This window comes from Cibotium barometz, chromosome 48, assembly GCF_041138505.1.
Source record: "Cibotium barometz isolate CiBa-2024 chromosome 48, ASM4113850v1, whole genome shotgun sequence".
NCBI lineage: Eukaryota > Viridiplantae > Streptophyta > Polypodiopsida > Cyatheales > Cibotiaceae > Cibotium > Cibotium barometz.
In genome coordinates this window covers 20,472,131-20,495,226 of record NC_141093.1, presented here as the reverse complement: position 1 = coordinate 20,495,226, position 23,096 = coordinate 20,472,131, and the positions used below count along the sequence as shown (strand labels likewise).

At 46.0% G+C, this 23,096-nt stretch overlaps 1 protein-coding gene across 1 annotated transcript in view; it reads right to left on the bottom strand.

Annotated features, from left to right (window-relative positions):
- Nucleotides 1-632: 632 nt before the first annotated feature.
- The window catches only part of LOC147610940 (uncharacterized), a 32,608-nt gene continuing 10,144 nt past the window's right edge, over nucleotides 633-23,096 (bottom strand). Inside the window, exons 3-13 of the mRNA XM_086785603.1 lie at nucleotides 16,691-16,774; nucleotides 16,294-16,535; nucleotides 15,773-16,007; nucleotides 2,919-2,998; nucleotides 2,712-2,796; nucleotides 2,481-2,612; nucleotides 2,279-2,392; nucleotides 1,838-1,885; nucleotides 1,323-1,407; nucleotides 1,169-1,222; nucleotides 633-1,054 (exon numbers count right to left, since the gene is read on the bottom strand). Coding sequence (XP_086641729.1) covers nucleotides 894-1,054; nucleotides 1,169-1,222; nucleotides 1,323-1,407; nucleotides 1,838-1,885; nucleotides 2,279-2,392; nucleotides 2,481-2,612; nucleotides 2,712-2,796; nucleotides 2,919-2,998; nucleotides 15,773-16,007; nucleotides 16,294-16,535; nucleotides 16,691-16,774 — 1,320 coding nt within the window. The 3' untranslated portion in view covers nucleotides 633-893. The remainder of the gene's footprint in view (nucleotides 1,055-1,168; nucleotides 1,223-1,322; nucleotides 1,408-1,837; nucleotides 1,886-2,278; nucleotides 2,393-2,480; nucleotides 2,613-2,711; nucleotides 2,797-2,918; nucleotides 2,999-15,772; nucleotides 16,008-16,293; nucleotides 16,536-16,690; nucleotides 16,775-23,096) is intronic.

Below are 23,096 nucleotides of genomic sequence, written 5' to 3'. Positions count from 1 at the left end.
ATCTCACCCCTCCTGCTTAATGCAATGTAGCTTTTATTGTGACATCATAGGCACGAAAATGAATCTAAAACATCATGGAAAGCTAAAGTGGCAACTATTGTCAAAAGGATCTAGAAACCAGTTGCTTCAACTGTGCAGGGTTATAACAAGGCACAATTTAGCGTACCTACATGGGTCCATGAGATGGCCATGCTTGTGCATTGACCAGGCTCCCGCTTGGATGCTTTCAAATATTCACATGCAGTTTAGGAAAATAAAGTTTTAGAGAAAATTGCCATACATAGACTTACACATCTTTTAAGAGAAACATGGAGCAGTCAAGTCATCTGACTTTTTAAATAAACCGTTCAGTTAAAAATGCATTCCACTGTCTATCCCAGCTCTGTGCTAAAAGAACTAGATAAGACAAAACAACAATGCCATAGACATTTAGTAATGATATAGGAGGAAAGGAGTTGTCGTTGTCATCTTTTTAGCATCATAGCCAAGCCAGCCGACAACATATGATCCATACAACAGCACCAAAGTGCGGGGAAAGGGATTTGACCCAAGAATCTTCTGATTTTTTTTTATTTTTATTTTTTGAGGGGAGGGGGGGGGGGGGGCGCTGCTCATTTTTTAAGAATAGTGAGTTGAGTCCAAAAAACAAAGAATAAATAAAACCCTTTTCTCCCCAGAATGAGAAACCGTACATTATTATCACACCACCACTAGGCTCTTCTGAAAAAATAAAATAAAATAATAACAACCAAACCAAGCAATATCAACAAATTTATAGCACAAAGCTACCTCAAGAGGGTTTCCACACGGATTACCCCAAGGCTAAGCTGAAGTATGGACATAGACACAAGCAAAGCTTACATGCCTCCATCAGGAGAACAGACACAGATGTATCATCTGGGATGTACTGTTTGCTGCTGGAAAGGACCAAGACGGGAAGGCGATGAAATACTACCAGGTGGTGATGGCTCAGGAGACTCTGACAACTCATATTGAGTTGGTAGCAAGTTTAGAAAGCTTCCTTGAACCGGGCGGTTTCCGCCCACAGTTGTATCTGCAAAGAACCAATGGGATTATTGGCAAAAGGTGCACATGACTGAAAGCCACTTGCCTTGGCCATCACCACACCCTACAAGAAGATAAAAAACTTTGAAAACAAAGCTCTTACCAAATAGTGTCTTGATAGATGGTCTTTTTGGCTTTCCTTTCTTCCGTAACTCAGCTTGTGAATCCAAAAAGTAAAAAACACATTAGATGGCTTCAAAGTTTCTAGTCGGTGCGCTAACACAGAAAAAAACAACCTTATATTACAAAATGCTCACCAACACCAGGGACTTGGGCATCCTGGACAATCTCGAAGTTCTTGTAGGTGTAGCCAACAAAGTTCACATCCTTGGATGAGAGCATCTTTTGAGAACCAAGAAAAATTGAAATCAAGAAATCGGACAAAATAGAAAGGAAACAAAGCTAGACGGTCTAGTTTTTAGGCAAAATAGAAAAGGTCTCATCACACAGACTCCGCACTAGGACAAGGGACAGAGAACTCTAGACCACCACTGAGCTTTAGATATGCAGTGTGTGCAAAATAAGGAACGAGCCATCAAATCCAAGGCATTGCACACCTAACCAGAACTCTCTAGTGTTTGTGTGTTTTTGGGCATCTCCTTGGCCACATTATCACGTATCTATTTCAGAATCCCACCACCAGTGATAAAAGGTAAGGCTAGTAAGATAAGGTTTGACTGCCTACATGAAGCATCCTTACCTTCTAAGCACATAAACATACTTTAGATGCATACAACCTAAAACTAGACACCCAAGTTGACATTAAGAGTACCTTTCGCCAAGGACCAGCTTTTGAAGGCATTTGTAATTGGGTTCCCGTCTGCATTGGAATCAAAGTCAGCAGAAGTCAGAAACACATTCTAGAGCAACAACAATGAGATCAACATTGCTTTTTAAAAAATATACACCATCAGTTCGGACTATGTCATGAATGGGAGCTCTTTACGCAACATAGGTGAAGGGGTGCCAGCTCCAAGAGACTATATTAGTGCCCTTGTTGGATATACTGACTACCTTCAAATAAGATGCCACTGCGACCCATGCTGTGATTTATCCACCATCCTAACTCCTCCTGAGGGCACGGGTTTTCCACTGAAGCCGATTATGTCCCCACAGGTGGTAAAATGGAAGGTTGGGAATTCATGTGGAGTGTGCACCGTATTACGTGAGTATGATCTAATGTGGACTGAAAGGTGACAAGTGTAATGATTACCTCTTCAAACTTCTCGAAGTTCTGAGTGTCTAACTCATCCGTCACCTCAGGTTTAAAGGCTGCCTCTATTTCGTAAAGCTTTTCCCAAGGAACGCTTTCGAACCAAGGGTGTACCTACAGAGGGTGGAAGCACATAATGCTGTTAAGAACCTGTTTTATTACATCTTCCATGGCCACAACCATCAAGAACAAGGAACTTTACCTTGATTTCATCTGCACCTTTGGTACCCAATCTATGCTCAACATCGCAGAGAAGCCTGCTTATCAAATCTTTCGCTTCTGCAGATAGCTTTACCTCCTCCGGAAACTTCAAGTGACTCCTCCAATTTACAATCTGCACACACAAATTACAAGTCCCGACAAGACAAACAGATGGAAACTAGATTGCGAGTGGGATAAGGAGACCCTCACAAATGCCTGCAAAAGCACTAACCTTTCTACATGTAGACATCGGTTCGTCAGAATAGAAGGGCGGATAACCTATGAGCATTTCATACATGATGGCTCCGAGGGACCACCTAAGAGCACATCATAAATCTGTGTCAAAACATCTGGAACAACTCCAGAGTGCACATGATAAAACCGGGTTCTGATTTATTAAAGTCAAATCTGTGTTCACTCATAGCTGTTAAGGGCTTACCAGTCACATTCCATACCATAGCCTTTCTTGAGTAAAACCTCAGGAGCAATGTAATCCGGAGTGCCAACTGTCGAATAAGCCTGCAAAATCACTATGAAGTTACCATGGGTGCACACACATGCATATACAACCTGAAGCATAAACGAGAATTGTATAAATAGAAAATTCACTTTGGCTTGTGAACAATAGTGCATTAAAACTTCATTTTTACCTCCTTTCTCCTTCCCATAGTGCATACAAAGAACACACCCCACCTGTACCAGCCAAAGTTCATCCAATTCATAACAATTGTCTAAATAGAGAATTCACTTCCGGCTTGTGAACAATAGCAAGACTGGGCACTTCAAAGGCAGATGGTAGAGATGAAAGCCAGATGAAGATACCCAGGGTAGCTAGCACAATTCTGCTCGCACTGCCTGAATTGGGTTGCAAGGCATCCACCAGCAGGTTTAGTACTGGACATGAATATGAAGGTCAACAGGCCCCAAGCAGTGGGGCATGTGTTACGACCCTGTGTTTTTCTCTGGATAATATGCAGGTGTGCACGGGGACATGGTGGACAATGTGAATGGCATCAGGTGGGAGTGAAGATGGAAGCCCATGTGTGGATAACCCCATGTGTGAAAGGGGGCAAAGGAATTTTAGCTTTGAAGGTTTAAAAACCTTTAAAATCATTTATTAAGCCCTTCATTAAAGAAACGTGGCCCTTATGCTATATTTGGGGCCACGTGTGCTTTTTGGGTAACAGGAGGGCTAACAGGCAATTGAGGCGCCTATCCCTACAGCAGGCGCATGTGCTTTTCTGAGGAGGGCTGGTCGCCTGAAGAGACACGTGGGCTGCACACAGGAGAGTTCAGGCTGGTCTGTACGACTGTCCGGACAGCTGTACGGACAGGACAGATTCTGGCGCAGGACAGTTCTGCTGCAGGCGTGTACAGGCAGCGCTGGACAGAGCAGCGCATGTTCTTCTCTATGCGCAAGGGGCTGGACTGCAGGGCCTAGTCGGTTGCATGGTGGATGCACGTGGGCTGAACTGCAGGTACAAGGCGGCTGGCTGGTCTGTAGAAAAGCACAGCTTTGGATTTCATGTGGTCAGGACTGTTGGCCGACAAGATCTCTCCCGGAGGGTGGCAAGTTGCAGGAGAAATAGTAGAAGGGCTGAAGCTGCGGCACATGCTCTCTTTTCTCTTTCTCTCTCTCTCGCTTGGAGCACAGGAGGGCTGGACTGCAGGCGTTTAGGGCTGCGTGCTTTTCTCCTAGGTGGCCAAGGGTTGGTTTCTCTTGCAACAAAGGTGGACAGGGGCTGGATTTCCATGAACATAGACATCATGTTGATGGCGTTCATCTGATGGAACTTTCAGTTTCTCTTTGCTTTGGATTCGGGACTGTTTTGGGACAGTTTATGGGCTGTTTTTGTCTGGTTGCAAATTCAGCTATGTGCTTGGGTCTTTGGCTGCAAGTACAAGGTTATTTGGTTATGTTTCTTGGCATGGGAGTGATGCAAGCTCGCATGGCTGCGTGCTCATGGAGCAGATTGTTTTCTTCCTGCTAGAAAGGAACAGTGGGACCTACAGTTATTTACATCTCTATGTTGCCAGATGTTTCATGAGGGAACAGGCAACTAGATGTATGGAATCAGGACAGAAGTTTCAAAGGGAAACAGGCCTAAGGGTTTCATGTGGAAACAGGTCGTAGGTTTTCTCGAAGAGACATGTTTTTGGGTTTCTCCAAGAGATAGGTCACATGCAGGCAGAAGGTACAGGAGTGGACACATGTTTGGTACAGCCTTGCTATTGATAGGACAGGGGACACGGAATCCATGACAGAGATGGATAGTACCCTTGGAAGGTAGAGAGGGTTTGTACAGGTGTGTCAACTGTATTGTATGCTGTGCTGTGATGCGAGTTCTCTTTTGAGAGACAGTTTGGGAGTCTGTGTTGTGATGCAGAAGCACTGGATGTGTCAGGGTGTGATGCTGTTCATAGTGTGAGAGGCTATGGATGGTTGTGGCAGCCTTGATCATGGGAGAAAGCTTCTGTATGCAGACTCAATGTGAGAGAGTCTTTCGATGTGAACAATGGTTGGATTTATTTGTGGAGGCCGTGTGAACAAGAAGCCAAATGCAGGTTCTTTGCAGGCTTCAAGAGTTCTACTGGGACGGCTGAATTACCAGCCTTATATTGTAATCAAAGCTCTTAAATTCAATTAAAGAAATACCGCAAGGGGCGCCACTGCGATTTGGGGCCAATCGGTGTCCGTGTACTTTATGCAGGAGCACTCTAGCTCCCCCTGTTTGTTTTCCTTTTCTAGGTCCTCAATGGTGTTGAAGTGTTTTATGTGCGAGTGTTTGTTCCACCGCCCTTTGGTTTCTGAAGGCCGGTTTACAAGGTTCCGTTGCCGGGACCCATCGTCGACTTTCTCAAGGAGGCGAGTCCGTGCTTGCTTTGGTCAGGACAATCGCCAACTTTCCTAAGGGGGCGAGCTCGTGGTTGTCTCATGAGAGTCACATCAAAAGCTTCAACATGAGGAAAGTGAAAAGGAAGTGCAGGACACAGTACAGGATTTTTTGTCTTTGCCTATATGAGGTGAAGAGCAAAAGCTGAGGATGAAGCTCAGGAGAAAAGACACCAAGGACAAGAAGTAGTCGGCCAGGAACAAGAAGCAGTTGAAGTGTGATGGTGCAAGAGATGCGTTGAAGGCTATGGCTTTCGACAGTTTGTCACCAGTGGTATCTTCATAGAGGCTTCATGGGTTCGGAAGACAGTTTGTGGTGATCTACTATGCTTCATCGAGGACTTGTGCTTACCACTTGAGTGGAGTGCAAGCAGGTTTTGGGTGCCTGAGGATGTATCAGATGAGGCTCAGATGGAAGTGGAGGAACTTGACGAGGTTCTTATTCCTGAGCATATACTGGCACATAAGGAAAGAAAGGTATAGGGTAAGGTTTTCCGTCGCTATCCTGTGAAGTTCAAGAGCTGTTCACTGATGGATACGAAGTGGATGGAAGAGGTTCACTGATGGATGCGAAGTGGATGGAGGAGGGTGACTTAGCAGATTCACCTCAGGAGTTGCAGCTTTATCTTGATGCCTATGAGTTGGAGCCGACTCTTATTGTGGCTCATTCAGGTTCAACAGAGCATAGGTCTGGAGCATTGCCTGATGCTCAAGAGGGGGGTAGCACCTCCGCTCCCTTGTTGTTACAGACAGGCTCATTTGTTATCTAGGAGTCGCTTGGTGATATCTTTGTATTCACCCGAAGGTACTGAGGCTGACAGTACATCTGCTTATGGGACTTCTATGATTTTGTGTTCTAGACACATGAGATGATGGTAAGGTTGAGTATGGTTCACAGTCGCGCGCACCTAGAACTCTAACTGCAACTATGGATAACTCTATGGAGGACATAAGTCTTGCGAGCAGTCCTAGAGTTGGTTTGGTTCATGGAAATATGGATCGAACTCTGTTTGTGCATGAATGCATACACTTTTTGAGGTAGAGGTATTTTTGTATTCTGGTGCCATTGGATCCTGGTACCATTGAGAATACATTGGGAAATACTCTGCATTGTGTCATGTGCTGCATGTATGTTGGTATGATGCATCAAGTGCTTTATTATGTCATGGATGCACCATTGGGTGTGACTCCTGTGCGGGATGGCCATGAAACATATGTGGGAAAGTACTTAGTGGATGTAGTGTTTGGATGCATTGAGTGCTTTCATATGCTCATGTTTTACTTCAGTCGTGGGTCCTGCGGGATGCCCATGGGCGTAAGGCTTGCGAGCAGCCCTTAGACTGTTACTTTGGAGTAGGTAGAGCATTTTGAGAAGCATATTGTTTGCGAATGCATATGTGTGTCATGCATATGTTTGTCATATGTAGAATGATGCATGGTTTTGTATTTGGCTAACACAGTTAACATGTTTCCATTTGGTTTTAGACTTTTGCTGTAGGTTCTGAAGGAACAAGCAAGAGGACAGTGTGGCTTATTGTGCAGGATGATTGTTCTATCATCCAGATGCATTGGAAGGCCATTGTCTTTGCCATATGGGGTATCTTTGCTCATGAGATGCTTTACTGTGCCATTGAGTGCAATCGAGGACGCTTGCCATTTTTCAAGAGGGGGGTATGTTACAACCCTGTGTTTTTCTCTGGATAATATGCAGGTGTGCACGGGGACATGGTGGACAATGTGAATGGCATCAGGTGGGAGTGAAGATGGAAGCCCATGTGTGGATAACCCCATGTGTGAAAGGGAGCAAAGGAATTTTAGCTTTGAAGGTTTAAAAACCTTTAAAATCATTTATTAAGCCCTTCATTAAAGAAACGTGGCCCTTATGCTATATTGGGGGCCACGTGTGCTTTTTGGGTAAAAGGAGGGCTAACAGGCAATTGAGGCGCCTATCCCTACAGCAGGCGCATGTGCTTTTCTGAGGAGGGCTGGTCGCCTGAAGAGACACGTGGGCTGCACACAGGAGAGTTCAGGCTGGTCTGTACGATTGTACGGACAGCTGTACGGACAGGACAGATTCTGGCGCAGGACAGTTCTGCTGCAGGCGTGTACAGGCAGCGCTGGACAGAGCAGCGCATGTTCTTCTCTATGCGCAAGGGGCTGGACTGCAGGGCCTAGTCGGTTGCATGGTGGATGCACGTGGGCTGAACTGCAGGTACAAGGCGGCTGGCTGGTCTGTAGAAAAGCACAGCTTTGGATTTCATGTGGTCAGGACTGTTGGCCGACAAGATCTCTCCCGGAGGGTGGCAAGTTGCAGGAGAAATAGTAGAAGGGCTGAAGCTGCGGCACATGCTCTCTTTTCTCTTTCTCTCTCTCTCGCTTGGAGCACAGGAGGGCTGGACTGCAGGCGTTTAGGGCTGCGTGCTTTTCTCCTAGGTGGCCAAGGGTTGGTTTCTCTTGCAACAAAGGTGGACAGGGGCTGGATTTCCATGAACATAGACATCATGTTGATGGCGTTCATCTGATGGAACTTTCAGTTTCTCTTTGCTTTGGATTCGGGACTGTTTTGGGACAGTTTATGGGCTGTTTTTGTCTGGTTGCAAATTCAGCTATGTGCTTGGGTCTTTGGCTGCAAGTACAAGGTTATTTGGTTATGTTTCTTGGCATGGGAGTGATGCAAGCTCGCATGGCTGCGTGCTCATGGAGCAGATTGTTTTCTTCCTGCTAGAAAGGAACAGTGGGACCTACAGTTATTTACATCTCTATGTTGCCAGATGTTTCATGAGGGAACAGGCAACTAGATGTATGGAATCAGGACAGAAGTTTCAAAGGGAAACAGGCCTAAGGGTTTCATGTGGAAACAGGTCGTAGGTTTTCTCGAAGAGACATGTTTTTGGGTTTCTCCAAGAGATAGGTCACATGCAGGCAGAAGGTACAGGAGTGGACACATGTTTGGTACAGCCTTGCTATTGATAGGACAGGGGACACGGAATCCATGACAGAGATGGATAGTACCCTTGGAAGGTAGAGAGGGTTTGTACAGGTGTGTCAACTGTATTGTATGCTGTGCTGTGATGCGAGTTCTCTTTTGAGAGACAGTTTGGGAGTCTGTGTTGTGATGCAGAAGCACTGGATGTGTCAGGGTGTGATGCTGTTCATAGTGTGAGAGGCTATGGATGGTTGTGGCAGCCTTGATCATGGGAGAAAGCTTCTGTATGCAGACTCAATGTGAGAGAGTCTTTCGATGTGAACAATGGTTGGATTTATTTGTGGAGGCCGTGTGAACAAGAAGCCAGATGCAGGTTCTTTGCAGGCTTCAAGAGTTCTACTGGGACGGCTGAATTACCAGCCTTATATTGTAATCAAAGCTCTTAAATTCAATTAAAGAAATACCGCAAGGGGCGCCACTGCGATTTGGGGGAAATCGGTGTCCGTGTACTTTATGCAGGAGCACTCTAGCTCCCCCTGTTTGTTTTCCTTTTCTAGGTCCTCAATGGTGTTGAAGTGTTTTATGTGCGAGTGTTTGTTCCACCGCCCTTTGGTTTCTGAAGGCCGGTTTACAGCATGTCCCGATCAGCAAACTAACCCAAGTGGTACCAACACTACTAATGCAAAAATTTGCACTTTCACAGCCAAGGCCCACCTTGAAGCAGCAAGAACCCGCCAAGCGTGGCACTGTTTCAAGCATGGTGGTCGGTGATGTTGCTTTGCTCCAGCCTTCAACTCTGAGCACATAGCTTGCAAGGAAGTAAAAAACCAACTTCCAAGAAATTAGTTCTTCTCTCCTTTTCACCCACTCTGGAGCTTCATCAACTGGTTTGTCTAGAATGCTGTAGTGCAGTTGTAGGTCATGAGGACTTTTGTGCCAAGTTCCAGCTATATCTAAGCAAGATTACACCTACAACTCCTTACAGAAGCATTGCAACCAACATGGTAGTGAAAGCAAGAGTCTCCACAATGTAGTCTCTGGCAATGAAGAGAAACTTTCCCGCTTGAAAGATGGCAGTAATGCTAGTGGGAGAGCCCAGGAATTGTCTCCTAGTTCTGACAAATCTTGTGGGATGACCAAGGATGACCATTTGCATTGAAAGCAGCCTCTTCAATGGAATAGCCAACCCAAGAAAACCCAGGAAGCTATGAAGCTTAAGATCAGGCTGTGGCAAGTCATGAGGAAATCATCTCCTTTGATACATGCCCATCATGAGGATTCACAGCTACAGTTCTAGTGAATGGGGATGTGAACTCTTACCAGAGATGTGCTAAAGGCCGTCAGAGACATCTTGGGGTTCCAGAATGACCAATGGGAGAAAGAGACAGCTGAGCCCCGAGAGGAGATGGCAAAGATGAGGGAACAACATGGCAAGCAGGTGGAAAACCTTGAGCCAGAGATTTCAGCTCTCAAATAAGCCTTCCAAGAGCATAAAGAAGAGGCCCAGGAATTCACGGAAGCAATTCAGGATCTTAAAAAGGAAGAGGGGGAAAACAGCCCGTCTCTTCTTTCAGAGATTGAAGATCTCAGAACCCAACTCCACGAAGGACTTGTGAACACAAGGAACTCACTCGAGAAGGGATGGGTAGATGTCGTCAAACAGGAGGTGGGGAAGGAATGGACAGAGGTTGTCAAGAAGCAAAAATCCCAAACACCGACACTATCATGACAGCCACACTTGAGGAGGACAAGCGTCGCAAGCACAAGGCCCTCAATGTGAGGATCACAGGGCTGAAGGTAGAAGGCTCACCGATTGAGGATGGTGAAACCTAATGCAAACAAATGGGAATACAAGGCGCTCCCCTTCATGGAAGCCTAGCGCATGGGGAAGAACCCTACAAAGGAGAGGCCTCTATTCCTAAAATTTAAAGAAGGAGAAACATGCACAGCCTTCTTGCAAAAGAGGGCCACACTGAAAGGAAGCAAGATCTGCCTAGGAGATGACCTCACACCTATGCAGGTGGAGCACAGACGGGCAAGAATGGTACAAGTGATGGAAGCCCAGAAAGCCGGGAAGTGGGCAGTCTACAAAGATGGTCGGGTGATTATCACGGAGCGCGCTCTACATGACGTTGCACAACCTATGAGACCACACTAGAGATTGCGGTCTAGAACTGCAATGGAACTCTACGGTGAATGCAGGTTTGTTTGAGGACACATAGAGGGCATGACACGTGAGGGGATATAGATGGGAGTACGTCCACCATCCACAGTCCTGTACAGTAGGAGGCACTAGAGGCTCGGGAGGAGTGGCCATACTCTACAGGGAGGAGATACAGCATGTGATACAGGTGATCAGGCAGCATGAGGATGCACAATTCATACGGGTGAGCATCAGTACACAAAAAACCCATGATATCTACCTTGCAGTGTGCTACTTTGCACCATCGACATCCAGATATGCCACCAGTAGGGAGTCCCCATACCTGCCACTATTGAGGATATTATGAGATTCTCAAACCTAGGGGATATCCTCCTTGCTGGAGACTTCAATGCCTGTACTACTAGTGCACAGGCACCCCTCTTTAAGACAGATGATCTCATGTATCAGGAGATAGACATTGTGGGCACGGATCTGGAGCGGACATCACAGGACACGGAGACCTGCACAGACTATGGGGAGTACTTTCTTGCCCTTGGTCAGGCTCATGGACTAGTCATTTACAATGGCCTAGCCCAATGGCCTGGTTCCAGCTCCTTCACCTGCTACCCCTCCAGACATGGAGCTAGTACAGTGGACTACTTGAGACCTCCTTGGTCTACTCTCATCACATCTTCCGCATCATCTGCAACCCCAACCCACACATCCCACTTGATGAGCTTACCACACAGCTTGCAACCTCCCTTCACACATCCGCACAGCTGCCTTTCCACACACCAAATGTAACTTGGTTGAACACAATGCTAATCAATACACTTAAATACACTAAGATTTTATGGCCACTTGCTCAAATACAAGAAGTAACTTGTTGAATTGACAAGAGACACACAATGAGCCGGAACGGCCGACCCCTCCCTCAAAATTATGTAACTTGGTTGAACACAATGCTAATCAATACACTTAAATACACTAAGATTTTATGGACACTTGCTCAAATACAAGAAGTAATTTGCTGAATTGACAAGAGACACACAATGAACCGGAAAGGCCAACCCAGTACTAAAAGCTTACCAATTGCAAGTAGAGTCGATGATAGCGGAAGTCTTCGCGATGGAAGTCCTTGGAGTGATGAGATCTTCGATTTGTCCCATTTCTTCGCGACAAAAGTCTTTAAGAGGATAAAGGGAACCTTGGGAAAGCTTCCCCTATGGTTCAACTTGAGAAAGGAGGGCTGAAATTAGGGTTTTCAGCAAAAAGACCAGAAATTACAGCAATAAAGAGAGCTGTTTTGCTGAATTTCAGTCATTGGGAGTATGTAAGAGAGTGATTAGCACCCGGAAACAGTCTTGGAAGCTTGAGAAACACCTTAGCAAGCTTGGATATGGAGTTGGGAAGGAGAAAGTGCAGAAAATGCAGCCCAACAGCCCTCATGAAGGAGGCGCCAATCTCTAGAGAGAGGAGGAGGAGTGAGGTGGTGAGTTGTCCAGTGTAGGTGGCAAGTAGGTGCTTTGTGGAACAAGCTAGAGTGGACACATGGCTGGTTGCCCCCTTTGTACAAAGGGGATAAGGTCTGGGCGGTGGACATTGGGTTATGTCCACCTCGGGACATCAGTGTGTGTGAACACCGGGCTGGTCATAATTTATAAGTGAGTTTTGGTCGCTCAAAACTTAATGAAGTGTGTACACACTCACTCATAAATTAAATGCTAACTCCTAAGGCCAGGTTTATGACCAATACTTAAATATGGAAGCAAGTAGCAGGAGGAAGGAACCGGATTACAAGATCACATACCCTGTGTAGTGTTCTCTTGTCCTACGTGCTCTTGCATATTGTTGCTACCATGTGTTGGTGGAACAATAGAGAGCAGATGGTAGGGAACATGGGCACTTGAGAGGGTAGTGTGGATTGCAAGTCTACATCGACAACCACTTGTTTGTAATACTGTATTCATATGCATTGGCATGGAAATCTGGTCCGAAATGCCCATGACACTATGTACTTGATCCTCCCAAGATTAAACTTTATTTGAGGGAGGAGTCGGCCGTTCCGGCTCATTGTGTGTCTCTTGTCAATTCAACAAATTACTTCTTGTATTTGAGCAAGTGTCCATCAAATCTTAGTGTATTTAAGTGTATTGATTAGCATTGTGTTCAACCAAGTTACACCAGAGCCACTCCCCGACAACCAGATGGGACTATTCCACATAACAGTTGGTATGATGAGGAATGCCAAAAGATCCATGCCCGCCTACAACGGAAGACTGCTCTGAGCTCCACCAGTCACCAATAGGCACGTGTGATCTTCCCACGCCTCACGCAGAGGAAGAAGCGTGCACCGTGCCTATCTAACCAAACTTGAGCAAGAGATATACCAACTGTTTTTGGAATGGGACCGCAAGGAGGCTTGGAGGCTCTTCCAAGATCATCGCACACCGACTCCAATTACCTACCCCAACACTCGGCATACCTATGCCGCCTCCCTTTACCACGTCCCCGGACAGCCACCTCTCCCTCTCCCACCTGAGCCTTGCCCCCCACATTCCTCCTTCCACTTGAGTATGGTTAGAGATGCCATTGACAGGATGCAAAATGGGAAAGCACAAGATCATGATGGGCTACTTGCCGAGCATTTCTCCCATGCCAAGGATGTGTTGGCTCTACTCTTGGTTCATATGTTTAACAGGCCAGTATGCGAGGGTTTTCCCGACACTTGGTCCTCTAAGACCATTGTGCCCATTCTGAAGGTAAGTGACCCCATGGACCCCCGCAACTACAAGACTATTATGATTGGTCACACATTGGCCAAGATTTATGGATCGATCTTGGAGCATGAGGTCAACAAATGGGCCGAGGAGCAAAGACTCAGAGCACCAAGGCAAGCAGGTTTTCGGAGAGGACACTCCACACTCGATCACATTTTCACATTACGGGGCATCATTGAGGAGGGGAGCGCTCATGGGCATCACATATACTGTTGCTTTGTCGATTTCCGCAAGGCTTTTGACACCATCACACGGGCCAGATTGAAGAGGAGACTGCAGGATATGGGAGTACCAGAAGATATGCTTTGGGGGATCTTCACACTGTACAAGTCTGTCAATGGCAAAGTACGGGCCCCGGGCGTTGACTCAGATGTCATACACAGCACTATCCGAGTGAAACAGGGCTGCCCCCATCTCCTACTCTCTTTGGGCTATACATTGATGAGATATCTAACTACATAGATAGACAAGGAGGACCAGGAGCACAGTTGGCAAGAGTCTTGATACCTATCTTATTGTATGCAGATGACATTGTCCTCACCTCTGATTCACCAGAGGGGCTGCAGAGGCACTTGAATGCATTACGGGCTTTTTGCGAGGATAGGAGAAAATTTGACATTATATAATAAAATTGCCACTTTCAATTGATGATACTATGAAACGAATTCCAATAGGCAGAGCCGAAACCTCAGTTTACATATAGTGGGCAGCCTGTGGTGTATGTGAGCTCTTATGTATATCTTGGGATCACTTTTGCCGGGCCTCATTCTCTCTACGGAAGGCAGCTAAAACCAGATTGATGAGAGGGTATGTAGCTCTAGGCTCACTTGAGAGGTATGAGGCATTGCTCACAGATACAGTTTCAGGAGCCGAGGACGAAGCTCTGGCTGTTTGACCGTTAGTCACACCTGCATTATTGTATGGAGCTCCCATTCGGGGTCCCAGTTTATATCACAGGACGAGACGAAGAAGGGAGTCAGCTGTGATAGATACAAGAGAGGTATGTGATGGGTGGAAGCCGATGGAGAGGCCACTAGTGATAGATACAAGAGAGGTATGTGATGGGTGGAAGCCGATGGAGAGGCCACTAGTGATGATGATCTCGCACATGATCAAGAGTAAGCCTTCAGTGCCACATGAGATTGTGCGAGCGGAGATGGGGACTGCCCCTCTCGTGACAAGAGGCTCTTTTCCAGACAGTGACATACTGGCACAGATTATGGGAGCTCCCACCAGATAGATACCCTCAGCTTGCCCTAGAGTCGAGACAACTGGCACTTGATGGAGATACGCAATGTTGGTATGCACAAGTGAGCACTTGGTTTGGTATGCAAGGCATGCAGATGGGGGCACTCCCACTGTTTCAGTATAGCATTGAGGCCCCTTCCTTTCCTCTCAACCGCACACAACTAAACAGGGTGATCAGGAAGGACATTGTGAGATTGGATACTCAGAGACCTGGCATCCACCCCTCCAATCCCTAGGGACAAAGAGCGCTTTCTACAGAGACCATCTACGAAGGACGGCTTCATCATATGCCTGCACTACATGCATGGATACACATCTCTCATTTAGGGTGCAGTGTGCGATTGCTCATTGGCAGATCCACACCTCATCCCACCAGTTGAGAGTGGAGAAAGCCAGATATGGGCTGACAGCAGTTGCACCAGAGGACAGGACATGCTAGCTTTGCCATACAGAGGCTGAGACAGAGGCTCGTCATATATGCAAATGCCCAGTGTACTATGAGATTGGAGGGGGGGGGGAGGTCCACTGCCTCTTCCGAGTGAGATTTGGACCACTCCCTAGGATTATGGATTTTCTAGACCAGAGATGCATGGGGCTCTTTCTTCTGGAGCTCCACTTAATCCCTACTCCAGCCCAGATCAGCTACACCTGCCCAAGGACCAGCATAGAGCTAAGAGATCTCTCACTAACTTCTTCTAGACTAGAGCCCTGAGAGCAGATCCACCCCATCCCCCCGACCTCCAGGCTGATGCAAGAGCCCGGCCAAAAGGAGTGACATTAGACAGAACCACCAAGCTATGCAAAGCCCAACGCCCCCAACATAGTAACCACCGCCCATGCTCTCAACACCTCAGGAGGATCAGAGCCATCATTTCCCACCACCGCAGGACTTTCACCCATCAGCTCAGCCTTACTACATTGGGTACCATGTTGCACTGCCCTATGCAAAATATCCTTGGCTGATGTGAGAGCTTGAGGCTCTTTGTTTTTTTTTACGGATATTTTCTTTTAGTTTTACTTTCGGTACGATGATGATGTATTCCATGGACATGAGGTAACATTTTGGTCTCGTAGGTTATTTTGGCCTTTTGAAGACGTTAATACAACTTTCTTTCTTTCTACTAGCCTCCATCCAGTTCACAAATTCAGATGAATAGAGGATTTTTTCTTACTTATGACGATGGAAGGACTGTTGTAGTAAGTGCAAAGACAAATGGTGGAGATGAAAACAAGGCAGCAAGCACAGATCATGCATGTGAGCTGTTGCAGGCATGTAGTGAGAGGAAGGAAGCAAAATGTATACCAGCATGCGCCTATTCCTTTGCCAATGCAGTAACTGTTCTTGCTGTGTGCGCTTTGGTGCAGACGAGCTTTTTTTTCCTTCTGCATTCAAGGTGTGCCTAACCCTCTCTTCAACAACTGGATCATTCTCTTGCAAAATGGGCAGCTTACTGCAGTCCAATGGCTTGCACAGCCCAAAGTCTGAAAGCTTCATATGTCCATGCTTATCAAGCAACAAATTATCAGGTTTAATATCCCTGTGCAAAATACAACTCTTTAGTATGAGAATAAGGACATAACTGAATTAAAAACGAAACTTTCTTATTAATGACCAAGTCCCCCCCCCCCTCCCCCTCCCTCTGTTCATGGCGTAGCTGCCCCTCTCCCATCTCCTCTTCAACCCCCTTTTCATGTAAATTCTTTGAGTTGTAAGATGTAGGTAGAATCATAGGACGCACTTGGATTTTATTTGAAATCATTGAGTGTTAGCAAGACCCTGTATCAAAACAGAGACATGAGATGACATGTGATACAAACCCCTACCTGTGAATGTAATTGTGCTTGTGTATAGATTCTATTGCGAGAACTGCCTGTCCAACATAAAATCGAGCTTCATCTTCAGTAAGAGTATCTTTACGCATCAGCAAGGTCATCATGTCTCCTCCCGGCAGGTATTCCATGATAAGATACAAGTACTCCTCATCTTGAAATGAACAGCATAGCTTGACAATGCAGTTACTGTCCACCTCAGCCAGTAGATTTCTTTCTGCCTTGACATGTTCCACCTGTCCTCAACCCAGATAAACCATATTAAAGTTGCATAGCCCTACCATGGCAATCTAACATCTTAAATTGGTAGACAGGTCAACATGAAAAGGTACAGAGAGCCTTTTATCATTTTATATATATATATATATAAATAAAAACATGTCAATAATACCTGCCCTCTTCTAAGCATTTCAGATTTCTTGAGTTTCTTCATTGCATAAACATGCCCCGTTGCCTTCTCTCTACATAGCCTTACCTGCATGCCACCACTACAGAACTCGGTAAAGCTAAAAGAAAAGAGAGATGAATAAGTTTGCAAGAATTGTCCAGAAAGAGGCCTCCAAATTCTCTCATGCCCAAGTTGAACACTAATCGCTCGAGAGTGTCTGTAAGAAAACAGTAATGATGCAAGCCCAAGAAGCCAAGTAGAAGCTTTTGGTATGGCCAGCAGTATTGGGTGTCCAGAAACCTATATAAGGCTTAGCCAAGAACCATTCATTTCATCTGATCCCTAAGCGACTGATCATAGATTAGACTAAGTAAGCATTCTTACTATTTTGGGGCAAGTAAGCATTCTTACTATTTTGGGGCTGCCTATGGCTGCGAGATCAGTGTACCTTTTTGTACTATATGAATATACCGAATATACAGCCATCTCTCTCTCTATTCTCTGTCTATGGTGATTGTTCTTGCATCAAGAGCTCCTATGCAGTGCTTAGGGCTGAAAGAAGACTCCCAGAGCTTCCGCATGTGACAGCCACAGTTGTCCCTTTGTTGCACACAATCTCTCTCTTTACCCAGCTATTCTCTGCTGAGATAACAAGCCTATGGGTGCGTTGTCTGATGATTACAACACAGACAAAAATGCAGCACCAAGGATATCATGATTACCTGCCTGCTTGAGACAACACCCAAGGGTAAAAAGCTAGGGTTTCATGGAGAAATGACTTGCTGTCAAGCCTGTATGAGGGTTGCTTTTTCACCTTCTCTCAAATCCTTGCGCATCCATGCAAGGGATTTCTCCGTTTCTTGCTTTCCTGCATATCCATGCAGAGAAACCACGGTTGTCTTGCCAAAACAGCCCACATGAGGGTACAATCTTGTACATCCTCCATGCCTCGGGTTCTAGCACTTGTCAGAGCCTAGCTCTAATACCAATGTAAGGTCTCCACAGACCACACCCAAGGATTATTTGACCTAGAACTGAAACCCTAACTAGGTTTTCATAGACCCGACATCGTACGCATCCCATGATAGCGATAGATTCTCACCATCCAACCGTAAGTTCAACGCCTCAAACCCACCCCGAGCTTGAGGTCAAATTGCCGTGAGCTTGCTTGGTACCGATGGCACCAACCTAGCATCCCATACCACTAGGCCGAACCACCCACCTTGCAGTTCCATGGCCATGAGGTCTTGCCCTAGTTAGCGACTACTGTCCTGACTAGCTCTTGTGCCTGTGTGCTAGGGTCTTCACAGAAAGAATGAAGAGAGCAACAAAATTCAAACACAAAACACACAATAGCCCTAAACTACTCAATTATATTAAGTACACGAAAAAAGTTGCAACTGAATTTTCCAAGGAAAAAGATGACTGAAAATGTTGACCACAATGCTTAGCCCAATACTGCAACTTAGAAAAGTTGCACCAAATCTGTATCCACCAATACTGCTCGGCACCTATATGTCTAGACCACCGACTTCACGTGGAACATACTCCATGTGATGCATCCTCTGATACACTGAAGCAAAAACTCCTATTGTTGACGATACAATCTCCAAGAAAGTTGGTCCCTATGAAACACCAACTAGCATATTCTCCTAAGATAAAGACAAATCTGGTGAAATGTCCGCCTATGGTGCCTCGTTGACATCAAGAACTTAAGATTCTCCAACACGATTGGTGGTGAGGTGCAAGATGAGGAGCACTAATTATTTAGATGCACACTCTACTATGAGATCCGAGGGAGATTTCATTCTCTTCATGGACAGATTCGGCCCCTCTCATAGGTCATGTCATATGAGGACCAAAGATGTTTAGGCATGTAATTACTCGAGCTTCGTCATCATAGAGAGGTATTTGTTGAGGTAGCACTCCGAGAGACTGGCCTCCATTACAGATTTCTTTTGGGTCACAGCCATTGACTATAGTAGCCCAACAGTAACAGCAGCATGACCAGCTTGGTCCACAACGGCCTACATGCACGTGATCCTCTGGCTCCACATAAACAGGGTGTCAATAGTGAGCATGCACACTCCCTTCTAAGATGCCCAAATAGTAATGCAACATCCCCAAATCTGTCATCTCAATTGAGGTTTTCAATTTAGCTTTGAAGGCTGAAATTTGTTCCTCATCATTCCAAGTTAGCAACATGTCATCCACATATAGAATGAGCATGATCAAAGTGCCATGATCCTCTTTCACATAGAGGGTGCTTTCTCTTGGACTATTTCGAAATCCCTAGCTGGTCAAATAAGTATGAATCTTCTCATACCAAGCTTGGGGAGCTTGTTTGAGACCATAAAGTGCTTTTCGAAGCTTGCATACTTTGTTTTCAGCCTGTGCCACATAATGCTGAAAACATAACACTCGCCCGAAGTGGCACGGAAGCGACGGGGTCCTGAGAACCGCTGGCAAGCAAAGCTGGAGTAGAAGGATAGGGGATCCCAAAAGCCAAGCGGACAGACGATGAGCAAGCAAACGGGCAGGTCCGTTGCCTGCACTTCATCCGATGCTCCGCTGTCAAATGCCCCACTGACGTAACCCACCGGCTCCTACTCAGCACTGGCTGGTGATGGCAAACCAAAACTCTGATAGCTGCGGGACGAGATGTGACAAGGCAAGGCTTTGATACCATTGTTGGCCCAAGAGTGCTACTACTACATATAAAGCAAGCACGTCCACAGAGATGGTGATGGATAGAGATGCATTGTGCAAAATAATAGATTGCATTGGAATGTGTGGAGAAGAGAAGTCAACACACCTATAATATGAAAATACAACAATATGAAAAGGTGTCCTTTCACACCATGTGTGCTAGGGGAAAAAACCCAAAGGAAAAAAGTGCCCCTAGTTATGCCATGTTCACATGTAGCACTACAACCATGTAATATATGCCAATAGCGCAACTTTGGAGTAGGTTCTCTACTGCCTTTGGGTGTAGGTATGGATAAATGGGCCGAATATCGCTCCCAGACTCGCAGTCGTCATTCTAAGACTACAACTAGTCGGTTGGAAAGATGGCATTCGCGTTGTTGATGGTCTCCTTTCCTGCATGCCTCGTGAGGAACGAACTTGGTTACTGAAGCTTTTGAAGCCTCCTAAGTTCAACAAGAAGATGGACAGAAATCATTACTAATTGGACCCACTTCTAGCAACAATGTGGCAACCATCTTGCGGTTCCGATGTTTTTCAGCTTCATTCGGTGCGACTTGCACAAATGGTTGTCGCATTGACAAGTGCTGCCGACTTGTGGTGGGAAGACCACCTTTGCACTGCTCCATCACTTGCACGCATGGTTGTCGCAAGGTGGTTTTGAAGCAATCTGTTCCCGTGAACTACTATAGTGAGCTGGCGCGGCTTTCCCCAAAACTAGGGCGGGCACGTAATCAACTACCTCGCCCGCATGCCCATGGAACCATCCTTGCATGCAAATGCTTGTTCACATTGGCCACCCTATGATCTCTCTAGGACGCGGTTCGTCTTGCTATGTCCCTCGAGACATGAAATTCCAAGGTTGGGACTCGACAGAAAGTCCAATAGCAGAAGACAAGGGGATTCCTTAAGGAGTTGTTCAGGCCATGGAGAATAATAACAATTCTACTGGGGGTTGTAACTTGTGACACTACCTTCTCAAGAGGAGTTCTGAGCTAAACGACTAGCCGATCGATGTTTCAAGTGTGCCTCCACCAAGCACATTGCGAAGGATTGTTTGATGGCATTAAGGAGCAATCTGAGGAGGAGGCTTCTTAAAAACCAGAGGAGGAGGCTTCTTCAAAACCACAGGACGCTTGTGAAAGACATGCATACATCTGAAAACCAAGGCAATCACCACTAAGACCGAAGATACTCCACCTTCTGCAAACCGTAGCCACTCTCTCTCAAAGCCTCGTTGAAAAACTTCCTCTGTTAGTATTTCTAGCCTAATGCAATTTAACACCCTAGATGTGTGCTCACACCCGAGAAATGAAAAAGCTGAGACGCGCACACCCTCAATTGGTCAATCGCTCTTTGCATCACGTGCAACATGTGCGCATCTGTAAGTACCCTCGGTCCTCAATGAATCCAACCTCTAAAAAATGCTTTGTAAAATTCAGGTTTCATGGTGAACACTACTGTGGACACCCATGTCCGGCTCATGTGAAGCCCTAGCAAATCCAGCCAAATGAGACGGTTGATCGCTTGCTGTGTGAGATCCAAAAATGAAGAATCCAAGCTAAATTGGGATGGAGGAAGGCAATCCATCTCGAGGCCGTGCCCATCAACCAATCAACTGCCTAAGAGTACCACTATTTTTGCCGTGTTCATCCCAATGTAACTACATCACCTCAAGGGCCAATCTCGGGAGACACTCAATGACAAGTGTGTAAACATGATGAAGATAAGTAATGGTATGAAAGAGAGAATCAATGAGCAAAGGGGCAGCTCCTAACTCTGCTAGAACAATCTCACGTAGGACACGTGGCTTACTCCTTATCATCAGTGAGAGCATCACTACTTGGAGTCTCTCTGCTCTTCCAGTGTGCCTCACTAAGATCTGGTCCCCAAATGTCATGTGCATGCCACATGAACATGGCTGGGACACCAGGCTAAGCACAGTTTGGTAGTAGATGCAGGACCTAGAAATGGTCAGCAAGACACCAGAGAGGGCTGGACAGCACTCAGCAGGCATCCAAGCAGACATGTGTAAAAGGGCACACCAATCATGATGCCTATCCAAGTCGTGGACTGCAGCTACGGGCTAACATCCCTGCTGCTGTCAAATCCCCACCGGATCTCCTCGTGATCGTTCCTGGTACAAGACTCGAATCCTGCAAACAACACAAACAAACAAGAAGGGGGTGCAGGCCTGACTCACCTCCCAACCATGACAGCCGTGGGCAAGCCCACAGTCTTGGCTGTCCCCACCGAGCCACGAGCTGAGCTAACTAGGTTGACGTACCGACCAATCTCCTCCTCGCGACGTCCCATACCGCCACGAAGCTGCCCTCGCGGGCCTCGAGATTGCTGTCGGCCTCGGCTGCGTAAAGCAAGTACACGTCTGCACTAAATCCAGGCTCCAAGACCATAGAGCTCTCACAAACTCGCGAGACTCTCTATATGACTAATGACTAACCTTGGCCACCCTTTTATAGGCTCTTGGCCGGTCATCGGGCGTCTACACTTGGGTGCCCGCTCGTCCATACTTGGGTGCCCGCCCGTCAGTCTATCCCTAACTCAGCTCGCCAATCAGCCTGCCTAGCTCCAAGTTTCTCCAAACCTCGAAGCTAGTCTTGCGTGCGTATAGCACACGGTAGATACACACTGTGCACATGACATACTCCTCTTCCTCTAAGAGCTCACTCCTAAGCTCACTAAAAAGCCAAGGTAATCTCTCTGAAGAGTAGTCAATGTCTCCCATGTAGCGTCCTCCTCAACGCGATCCTTCCACTTGATCTTGTATTCCATGATAAGTGTATTACGCATTCTTCTTTCACGAAATCCAAGAATCTTTTCAGGTTCGTGCGGAACAAATGTCATGTCCTTGACATCTATAAGTTCTTGAGAAGTAACTAACTGATCTGTTCCACCCAATACTTCCTTAAGTCTACTGACATGAAATACAGGATGAACTTTCACATGAGAAGGCAAATCCAATTCATATGCAACTGAACCAATCCGTCGAGTAATACGAAATGGTCCACAGTATCTAGGGGATAATTTCGGAGATCGACCTATCCGTAAAGTCTCCAAATCTTTCGGAACTCGCAAATACACCATCGTAACTTCAGAGAACTCTCTATGTGAACGATGTCTATTAGAATAAAATTTGTCTCGGTCTTGAGCACTTCTAATAGTTTCCTTCGCAACTTGTAACATTTCCTGCATATCTTGCAAAAAATTACATGTTGCATCATGCTGAAGCCCTGAGAATCCTACTGTAACAGGTGATCTAGGTTAAAAACCATACATAAGCATGAAAGGACTAAAACTTGTACTTGTATGCTTAGTACTGTTATATGCAAATTCTAACATAGGAAGATAATCCTCCCATGAACTGTCTTTTGGATACATATGCTCGAAGCATATCCTCCAAAATCTGATTCACTCTTTCAGTCTGGCCATCAGATTGAGGATGATCAGAGGAACTCAAATTCAAAGTTGTTTCCAGCTTCTCAAAAACAAGTTTCCAAAAATCACTCGTAAACTTAGAGTCCCTATCACTAACTATGTCCTACGGTAACCCATACAGTCTAAACAATTGCTCGATAAACTGCCGTGCTAATTGCGTAGCTGTAATAGTCTTCCGGGTCGGTAAAAATCTAGCCATTTTTGTCAAGCGATCTACAACAACCCAAATAGAATCGTGACCTTGATG